The sequence below is a fragment of the Phyllostomus hastatus genome, unplaced genomic scaffold, assembly GCF_019186645.2.
Source record: "Phyllostomus hastatus isolate PE091 unplaced genomic scaffold, TTU_PhHast_1.1 phas_contig_16, whole genome shotgun sequence".
NCBI classification, from domain to species: Eukaryota; Metazoa; Chordata; class Mammalia; order Chiroptera; family Phyllostomidae; genus Phyllostomus; species Phyllostomus hastatus.
In genome coordinates this window covers 15,275,396-15,285,957 of record NW_025333643.1, presented here as the reverse complement: position 1 = coordinate 15,285,957, position 10,562 = coordinate 15,275,396, and the positions used below count along the sequence as shown (strand labels likewise).

Below are 10,562 nucleotides of genomic sequence, written 5' to 3'. Positions count from 1 at the left end.
GGTGTTCTAGCAAACCAGCAAGTCTCACTATAGTTAACATAACCTTCCCTGTGAGTAACTTCCAAGAAATAGAATCAAATGAACCACACAAAGTAAGACTATAGTGAAACAAATAAACGAACACCTGTCTCCAACTATTCCAGATCCTTCATTCACTGCAGTTTACTTCTTCTCCTCAGAAATAACTTTAATAATAAAATACACTTCTGGGTCACCATAATATAAGAGAATAAGGTAGCTGAAAAGTCAGTTTGTCCCCATACTCAACACAAAGCTAGGATAAGGGTCATGTTCAGAACTATGACAAATGGCAGCTTGTTGAAGAAAAACCTTTAATCCTCAACATAAATCCTACTTGACAAAATTTGTCAAACTGTATGTTCATTGTTGTACTCTTTTAGACAAAATTAGTAACCTCATCTATTCCTGCTTTAAAAACACAGCAGAGTTCTATAAACTACATCCTAAGGTTCCACTGAGACCTCTTGAAGCAAATACCGGTGTGCCTTGGTAGTGTATATTGGTACTTAAAACAAACAATGTGTACTTTAGACAAGGAATGATTTTCCCCCAGAAGTAACAATAGTCACAAATATAAACCCAGTTTTTCTATTTCGCTTTTTATTAGTTCTTTTTTTTTCCTGGTAGACAGTACACTTGGGAATTAGTACTGCACCAGGCACAAGAAGTTAAGATTTCTACCACAGGGACATTTTGTATTCAGAATCCAATATAAATATTTCTAGTCAGACATTTCCATGGCTACAGATATTTGGTTGCTTGATTTATATGCATAGAAAGAAACAGTTGTCATAACTGTAAAAAGCAGTACTTAACAAGTACTTTTAAACGATTAGAACAGTTTTCCTTTAATATTACGATACAACTTATTGGTCTGGAAACTAGGTCACCCTGCATGATGTTTTGATTTTTGTCAAAAGCATCATGCATACTCTGTTTATTCTTTCATCTCTGCATTTTTTAGTCTTCGAGTTGAGCCAGGGACTATTTAATCAGAAATCATTTTAGCACTGTAATAAAAAAAAAAGCTCTGTTAAGGGTAGATTATATACCATAATAATTTCAGACTTCTTTTTATAAAAAAGGTATCTGGAGGCTCTGAACAGGCACATGCATACTCAGGGCAAAGTGAACAAAACATAGAGGATTCTGCTAAAGCACAAAACTTCCTTCTGGTCTTCAATGCCTGCAAATAAATACAAAAATTTTTTTTAAAAAATCCCACACTGTGATTAAAAAAAAAAATCAGTCTTTTCCATCTATTGGAGAGTCAGTTTCCAGAAATTTTTCCCAGGGTTAGAGATCAATCATCTGTCTTCCGGGCCAACCTACAGAAAGTCCAGTTGTGCTCCACTGTGTTCTCATTGGCCCGCTCACTCATGTGATGCACTCGGGTGTTGCGGATCGTGAAGCCTTGTTTTGTGATATATTCCATCAGGTGGACCCGCAGAGAAACTTCCTGGTGGTAATCACAGGGTCCAAAAGTGAAGGAAACCTGGCAGTCTCTGGTGTCCATCATGTGCTTATTCCACTTGGTAAAATAGTTTGAGATACCTTCAAGTAAGGAATGGACCTTGGTGGTGATGGTTAATTGGGTTATGATGACAGCTACTGGATTGGAGTACTTAGAAAGCTTCCGGGTACTAGATAGCTCCACAACTTCTTCAAAAGTATCCATAGGATACAAAGGCTTAGGGTCATTGAGACACTGGATCAAGGGCTCAATTTGATAAAAATCTGCTTCCTTCCGAAGCAGATCAAATTCCTTAAAATCCAGGGGTAAGGTCAATTCTGAAGTTCTTAAGAAGTTGAGGACATATCTGAAAAGAGGTCCATCTCGATCAATGAAGTAATTGCCTTGAGGGTCTCGAGCTGTGGGGAAGTCCCCCCCAAACATAGCTCCGAGCATGGAATCTGGGTATCGCGTCAATGTGGTGAGGGACGTTGTGTATAAGTGTCCACCTACATTTAACGTGACTGGGTCAGTCATCTGAAATTTTTTAAGAAAATGATTAGTAACCTGAAAGTTTTAAAATTCTAACTTTGACAAATTAAGAAAAATGATAGCAAGCAAAGCAAAAGATTCCTTCAGGCTGTAAGTTATTTAGCAATCCTACTATGCAAAACAGCTTTACTTTCAGTGATTAAACCCACCTAGATACAGAGATCAAACATATGCATTCAATAGGGAAAAAAGGGATAAATCTAATTCTTTAAAGACATACTAAGAAACAAGAGCATGACTTCCAAAACCATTTAATTTCAAGCCCAGAATCTAAAGGGAAGTAGAGTATCATATTCTGCCATGCATAATGCATACCTGTGCTTTTGGCCCAAACTTTCAGGGGAAAAAAATCCTTCACTTTATTTTTTTAATTCAATTATTTATTTATATTTATATACTTGCTTTTGGTATTATAAAGGAATTTCAGCATTTATTTTTTAACATATTAGAGTACAAGAACTTTTATGTAACAAATAACTATAAAACACAACAGACACAAAGCATTTCAGGTACTACCCACGCCGGATACATGCCCCAAAATTTGGGCAAAACAGTGTACATTATACATGGCAAAATACAGTATATTATGTCAAGACAAAGGGCAAACTAAAATAAACTAATTTAAGTGTTTCCATTTAAAAGAGACTTTCATTTTTCTTAACTCAATTTGACATAAAGTAGACAAAAAAATGATTTGATAATGAAAAGAATCTACTTTCTTTTATTTCTCCTTCATCAAAAATGGGGGAAAATCATGAAATTTATTTTAAAGATAAAAATTTGTGCAGACCTAATCTTCATAACTTTTTCATGGCAATAACAGTGGCAAATACCAAATTAAAATACACAGTTTGATCACACAATCTCATATACCAGCAACTTTCAATTTCAAAATATGACAGTGTATTCACTTTTGTAACATTAATGTTGCAATCTGGCCTTTAGTTTTGAAAAGCAAGCTTCTCTAAATAATATATACCTTCAGTTTTAGAAACCATACTTAAGAAAACATATATAAACAGATGAACAAAGTACTAGGCAAGTAAAATATTTCTTACCAAAGGCAAAGAATAATAGGAAGACATATACCATACATATGTAAAGAAAGTAAAAGCGGGAGAAGTGGCACCTTCTCAATGGTTAACCTCCCTAACCACAAGGAAATGCCCTCTGTACCATTACCTACCAGACCCTTTTTGTAGGCTACCCTATGAAGAAAGAGTGTTAAGAGCGATTTTAAAGACCAAAAAGTCATGATTTTTCAAATAAGTGATTAATTATAAAGTTACTTTGAGAGTCCAAACTAAGTATGCTTACATAAAAACACCAAACCAAACAAAAACAACCCCCAAATACAGTCTAAACTAATTAAGGGGGGGTTGCACCAATCATTTTCACTTTTACAAGATGTATAGTATTGTACCTAGGAATACATCAGAAGGGGTAAAGACATAAAAAATAATTTGACAGCCTTCAAAATGCATCTGCAGAGGCTCTCACCATATAGCCCCAGTCTCCATTATCCATCTGCTCCAGCGCGGCGTCTGGGGAGCCCAGGTTCCAGGGAAACTTGGGGAGAAAAAGACATGACAGCGCATGTAACTATGAAAACAGAGAAGGTTTTTACACCCTACAGGATAGGCAAAACACAAGAAAACTATTCATTTTTGCTCAATTAAAAATTGCCACAGGGCAGCCCTGGCTGGTGTGGCTCAGTAGATTGATCGGTGGCCTGCTAACCAAAAAGTCACGGGTTCGATTCCCAGTCAGGGCATGTGCCTGGTTTGCAGGCCGGGTCCCCAGTTGGGGGTACAAGAGGCAGCCCATTGACATCTCTCACACTGGTGTTTCTCTCCCTCTTTTTCTCCTTCCCTTTCCCTCTCTCTAAAAATAAATAAATAAAATCTTTATTTTAAAAAAACTGCTAAGGGCAAAGACCTGAAGAAGAAAGCATTTCTCTAGGGCAGCAATTTTCAAATGATGTGCAACACAAGTTTTTAAAACATGCAGTACCTGACTATTTAGTCAGGGGCACTGACCTCTTTTCCCTCACACTGTCAAAAAAATGACAACAGCCAATACAACAATAGCCATCCAGTACAAATAAATCAAAATTATACCTTTTTTGGGAAGATTGACAAAAAAATAGAATATATTTTGGGGGTTTCCACCAAACTCTACAGAGAAAGAATTATCCTATACTTAGAGGAGGAAGAGCCCAGCAGTAAACTAGTCATTCAAATCCTACCTATCTTCTCTGAAAATTCAATTTTTAGAATTTCTATAGTAGAACATTATGATTAACTCTACAACTTTATCCTTATACTTATCATGACCCTTATCAAAAAGGCTGTGTACAAGAAAGGAAGAAAAAACCCTCTTCTTCATCAGCATTTCAGCTATACAAACTAAACATCTCAGTAAAAGCATTAAAAACTATAAACCTCCAAGACACCAGTACTACTTTACAAGAGAAATACACCAGAATGATATTTATTTCATAACATAAAACTAATTATACTTTTAATACCAATACATGTCATGTTATACAATAATCAAAACAAATAGAAAATAATTTAAAAGTCAAACCATTAGAGCACAATTTGGGGCAAAAAAGAACCTTACAAATCTGTTTGAAAGTCACTCAGCCAGCACTCAGGGAGAGCCAGGCTGAAGACATTCATAAACACCCAGATACTAATGATGCCGATCTAAATTGATCTGCAATTCCAAATTACTTCAACAGATTCCCAGCTATTGAATAGCTTTAGTCAGTACCCTCTCACACACATCATTTCCCAAATTAACAGGGAAAGCAAATTTCAAAAACTCTGACAAGAGACAGTAAGAAACATGGACTTACCAATATTTACCCAGGAAAAGCATTGGCTTTTTTAACGTGATCTTTAACCAGATTCACTTTTCCCATTTCAGAGGAATCTGGCACACTATTCCCAGAACAGGCCCTGGCTACAGAAGATCACAAAGGCTCTTTCTCAAAAGGTCACTCAGGCATGTAGAGAACATTTGCATAGCACAGCATGCGCTGAAATCAGACCCTGAAGCATCTATTTCTTCACCTAGAAAATTCTTCAAAGCAAACAAGCTAGAATGTGGACCAGACAACATGAAGTTAGTTTTTATTCTCCACACTCAGCAGCTGGGTATAGATATAGATAGGTCTCCACATGCTAGAGGGTGAGAAGTAGAACCAATGTCAAATTCAGGGCTGTTGTGACAAGCTATCATTCCTCACAAACAGTATCTGAGGTAAAGAGAACCAAAAACAGCTTTAACAATTTTTATTCAATAACTGATAAAACAGACAGATAAGTAACAATTTAAAAGGCCAGTCATCCAAAAGTTCTGGTAAGATGCTCATCTTTGGCATCTTCTTATCTCCCCAAGTATTCATTCCTGACAGCCTCAAAAATAATTCAGTCAACCAACATTTACTCTAGGCCAATAAACATTATGTGCTATGTGGATACACAGAAACAGGAAAGGTACAAATTCCTGCCCTCATGAAGCTTTCAATCTATGAAGAAAGGCAACATGTAATGCTTGAAGTACAGAATACAATTCGAAAGTGCTGTTTATATAGCACTTCTATACAGATAGACTAGCAGAGGCTTTCTGAAGAAAGAGCAAGAACAGTTCCACGTGGAAAAACGGAGGACTTCTGGGAAGATCTTGCTCAGTAGACCTCAGCAGGGATATCTGGACAACCTGAGAAGGATTCTAGAATGAAGAAACATTTTAGGTAAAAGAGGAGGGGGCCTTTCTCTCTCTCTTTCTCTCTCTCTCTTTCTCTCTCTCTCTCTCTCTCTCTCTCACACACACACACACACACACACACACACACACACAACACATCCCTGATACAGCAAGCAGAGCATGAATTAGTTTCAATTTTAGAGAAGTAATGGATAAGTGACTTGCTCTAGGCCCCACAGATAGAAAGTAATGGATTAAGAACTTGGGTTTGCTGACTCCTAGTTTAGATCTTTCCATAAATCCCCTCTTTCTACGGAAACTGAAAGAAACAGAACCCAAAAAACAAGACACTGAAAGGATTAATTTTGGACCCCCTACAGCTATCTATTAACCCTAACCGCCTAGTAGGGTTTTATTTACAAATTTAACAGTAACTCAGTCTAAGTGAGCAGTCATGATGGGTTTGTAAAAATTCCAGAGGCAAAAATAGCAAGAACCTACTCACTAGTGTGATTGAAGGCTGCTGTCCTGTTTATAAGTGAGGAACTCCGATATATGAATATCCAAATGGCTGAATGAAAAATGGGGGACCAAAGAAAGACAAGGAAAAAAAAAACAGACATCATCAACGTTGTAACTGTTACGCAAGGTGTGTCCACTAGTAATCCTTTCTTGTTTCTTTTTCACTGCTAAATCAAAACAAGATAACTTCTTGAGCGATCATAAAAAGAAAATTAGATGATGCCCCTGAATCTGTTCCACAGTAAAAGCCAAGGTTCTGTTCTGGTACAAAGATGTAATGAAACCTCAAGCTTAATAATTCAAGAAAGCAATTATGGTCATCTACATAAACCCATGTTTCTTAAAAAGCAACCCAAACCTCCTTACACTTGTATACAAGATACATCAAAATAAAATGAAATTACTATTATTCACATTCAATACCAATGACTAAACTACCCCCCAAAAATCAAATTGTTCACTAAAAAGCTCTAAGGGAAAAAATAATATTGATTAGTTTAAATTTTATCTCTACTCCTTACTTCTATTAAATATCCTCTATGGAAATGCTTAGATACAGCAAGAAACAAACCAAAAAAAGCAGGAACATTCTGGTCTTCCAATAGCTGAGTAATCAGCCTCTGAATTGATAACTATTAGGAACATCTCAGAGACAGTACAGATGAATGAAATAGAATATAATCCAAAAGAATTTCCGGAATAGCTTCAATCTCTTCTAAATCATTTTCCAGAGCTGCTAACAATTAGAAAATGATTTATTTGCTTTTTATCCTTTCTCCCTTCTGGCACTGTCTCCAGTGGAGGGCTTAATGAGAAGTTAAATGACCACAAGACAAGCAGGAAATCTTGAAATGGGCATCAAATGGGCTTGTTTTACTGATGAAGACAAAGAAAACCTAGTATTTCAGAAAATTTGCCAGGAATGGAGATTATGAGGGTAACAATGAAAAAGCCAAGCATAATTATACAGTTCAAAAAAAGGCTCCAGACCTTGTAAAATCAGTTCACCTGGAAAAAAATATGACCTTTGGCCCAAATAAAAGTCTTGTGGCAACTGGGTGACAAATCCAAAAATATAACAGTACTGAAAAACACTATTTTCACCCCCACTTAAGCTTCCAAGGTTAATGTATAAATTCTGTTAGCAGATAATTAAGAAAAAATGCTAAAGAATTTATAAAAGTCTTAAGAAAACTTCCTAAGAATTTTCCAAAGTAGCAAATCTGGAAAAATGCACAATTAAACAAGTCAATACCTTAAAGAAAAACCAAAGAACCCCTGAAAGCCATTTTCCTCACTACTGCAGAATAGCAATTACAGGCTTCACGGTTATGATGAACTAATTGAACACAAATATTCTGGGTTTATTATTTCAGGTACAGACTAAGAATTCTCTGGGGCAAAAGTTCTACTCCTACATAACAATCTATACATTGCAATACACACACCTCCAAACTTGACTAAATAATAAAAACCTATAGCTACTGCCTTTCCAAAGTTTCCAGGCAACTCTTTTAAAATGGCTTTCCAGGGCTCGCTTCAAATTGGAGCAATATAGAGATTACATGGCCCCTGCTCCAGGATGACACACAGGTTCCTGAAGTGTTCCGCATTATAAAAAGCAAAGAAAGAAAGAAAGAAAGAAAAGAAAAAGAAAGGAAAAAGAAGGAAATAAAACACCTTTCTACTGTATTCTTTCTGTCCGGCATTCCAAAAAGGAGACTCAATAAACTTCATCTATACATACCTTCGAATTACCTTTGTACTGAATTTCTCTGTTCTTGAAATGTGGGAGTTTGAAAGTGAAATACTTTTTATAGTAACTAGTTCAGCGACATCTAAAGGAGTGTTTTGGGCTAACATTCACATACAGGCTGGCGCAAGTAGCCAGGCACACAGGAGAATGTGACTGTGATGTTAGGTTATCCTTAACTATACCTCTAAAGGAATGGATTGTCTTTTTCCTAAAACATTCTTTTTTCTCTCTCTTCTCTCCCCATGTTCTAGAATAAAGGCTAAGTTGAAAATTGACTTTAATACTAAAAAGCTATCACAAATAGTCACAAAATTATTAAATTCCTCTTAAACCCACTCAGTTTCTACAGGATAAAACAAGAGAATGCCACCTTCCCAAAAGCAGTAATACCACTTAGGCACAATAGCAAGACAACAAGTGACCTAGAGGGTAACAGGTCAGAACTAAGGCTCTGCAGTCCCATGCAGGCCAGCACAGAGGAAAGAGAATGGGTGAAGATCTGTATCTCAATTCTGCTCCAATTCTACTTATGAGACCCTGGTTAAATCACTCTTTATGCCCAGCTGCTTCTCTGCAGAAAAGGAGAAAATAAGCAAGATCATGAATAGAAAAACATTTGTAAACTGGCCAGAATTAAACAAATATGAAAATACAAGTGGCAGTATAAACAAAATTTCTGTGGTGAATTGAGAAACTTGAGAGTGTGAACACAAGTAATTTAGAACACTGGCATGAAGGCAGGACGAATATCAAAGAAAAGACCTCTTCATTTGCTTCCAGTCTCCCCAGGTCTCCCTTTCCCTAGAGCTCCAGAAGGGAGAACTACAGGTACAGGGAACCATCCAGCTTTTATAGAGATGGCCAGACATCGGAGCTCTTGACCACAGAAGGAACTTCTGGAAAGCATGACTCAGGATTATCTCCACCGTAAAGATGAATCCAAATAGACATGTGTATTCCATCTTAAATAGAATAGAATCCGCATATAAAAATCTAAAACCCCTAGAAGGATTCATAGAAAGATCCACCCTAGGACTCCTTTATGTAGTAATGCTTTAGTTTCAATACTATTTATGAAAATTCAAATCACACAAACCTTAGGAACAGCATCTATAACCGTCCTGACCACTCAGTCCTTAATATCCATGACATTACACAATTGACTATTAGTGTGGATGGATGGTTCTCAACCAAAGAGCAAGTTTTCTCATCCTACCAACCCTGTAGATAAAGAGATTTTCCTTTTCCTAGATACACACTTGTTCATTTGAAAACATCAGGCCTGTGCTTTCCCTAGCTCTTTCCTCTCCTGGAATCATTCATGTACTTGGGCACTGGTGACAGCAAGATGAACGTGCCAACGGGAAATGGTAAGGCATTTAGGCTACCCCAAACATTCTCAGCCAAACCAGGTCACCCAGGGTCTCGCTGCACCCAAACCTCATCTATCACTAAGTCCTAAAATTGGATTTATCGATTTGTTCTGGAACTGGTATAGTTGAACAGAAACTTGATAACTTCATCAGAATATCCGAACAGGATCTGGTTCATTTCTCCCGTCCTAGCCTCAGCCAGCCTCCACCACCGTCGGCCCAGCAGGTGCTTCAGAGGCTCCCCAGAACCGCGGCCATTTATCACTTCTGACATCAAGCATTAAAAATGCCATGACACACACAAATCTGAGCATAAAAAACTCAGCTGCTGTCAGAGCGTCTCTCTGAAGGAGAAAATCCCCTGAGGCAGGGACCAGAAGCCCTACCGTAAGCTTCAAATTACCGCAAACGGTGGCTAATAAGCACCACCCCCCAAAACAATTTTCGAGCACACCTCGAGGAGTCCCTGGCCGGGCGGTGCCTCGCTATTGCCCCGCAGACGAAGTGCCCCCACCTTGATCCGGCCCCGGCGTGGGACAGGAGATGCTCCGGGCCCGGGCAGGGGGCGCGCACCGAAGCCCGACCCTGGGTCCTCAGACAACACACGTCCCATCCCGGCTGGCCCCGGAACCCCCGCCCAAGCCCGGCCGCTCCGCTGCGGGAAGCCCGCTGCGGGAAGCCCGCCGCGGGCCCGTACCAGCCCCGGAGTGCGCCGCCCGGGCTCCCCTCGGTCCCTCAGCGCGGCCCCGCCACCGCCCGATTCACCTCAACCGCGTTCTCCCTGCCGCTCCTCACGGGCTTCTCCTCCAGCCCGGCCCTCCCGAGCCCCGGGACCCCTAATCCCCCGGCCCGCCCCCACTCACTGCAAGGCGGCAGCGGCCGGGCCGGGAGACACCGGCGGCCGGAGAGCGTGAGCGCAAGGACAAGCGAGCCCGCGCCCAGGGGCGGCGGCGGCGGCGGCAGAGGGGACGACTGAACCCGCTCCCGGAGTTGCGGCTCCAGCCGCGGGGAGCGGGAGGCGCCTCCCAGCACAGCCGCGGCGCCACGAGCGCGCGCGCCCCCTAATGACGGCGCGTGCCAGGGGCCAGAGGGCCTTGGGCTGCAGGAACTCCGCTGGGCTCAGTCAGGCAGAACTGTCAGAGACCCGCCCCCGAGACTCCGCCCCCAA

General features: G+C 39.9%; 1 protein-coding gene and 1 non-coding gene across 8 annotated transcripts; one reads left to right on the top strand and one right to left on the bottom strand.

The window, feature by feature from the left end:
* Positions 1–604: 604 nt before the first annotated feature.
* On the bottom strand, positions 605–10,435 carry KCTD6 (potassium channel tetramerization domain containing 6). Of its 7 annotated transcripts, none has more exons than XM_045832551.1 (4): positions 10,258–10,435; positions 6,249–6,314; positions 3,527–3,595; positions 605–2,011 (listed from the first exon to the last, which is right to left on the bottom strand). In XM_045832551.1, exons 3-4 carry the CDS (start codon positions 3,551–3,553, stop codon positions 1,325–1,327), a joined length of 714 nt encoding a protein of 237 aa, XP_045688507.1. In that variant the 5' UTR covers positions 3,554–3,595; positions 6,249–6,314; positions 10,258–10,435; the 3' UTR covers positions 605–1,324. The 7 variants fall into 7 exon arrangements, with proteins under 7 accessions (XP_045688507.1, XP_045688505.1, XP_045688506.1 ...); XM_045832549.1 differs by lacking the exons at positions 6,249–6,314; positions 10,258–10,435 and adding exons at positions 4,890–5,132; positions 10,160–10,216; XM_045832550.1 differs by lacking the exons at positions 6,249–6,314; positions 10,258–10,435 and adding exons at positions 4,890–4,996; positions 10,160–10,175.
* LOC123814618 lies at positions 7,775–7,882 on the top strand. The gene has a single exon (XR_006784954.1). It is a non-coding gene; the product is annotated as a U6 spliceosomal RNA (small nuclear RNA).
* Positions 10,436–10,562: the final 127 nt, after the last annotated feature.

Bases quoted from the DNA above. Each gene is read 5' to 3' on its own strand.
- KCTD6 (XM_045832546.1), bottom strand. From the start codon at position 10,007: ATGGGACGTGTGTTGTCTGAGGACCCAGGGTCGGGCTTCGGTGCGCGC. The intron at 3,596-9,908 runs GTGGGGGCACTT...TTTCTCCCCAAG, and splicing joins CACGCCGGGGCCGGATCAAG to TTTCCCTGGAACCTGGGCTC. The intron at 2,012-3,526 runs GTGAGAGCCTCT...AAAAAATTTCAG, and splicing joins ATGGAGACTGGGGCTATATG to ATGACTGACCCAGTCACGTT.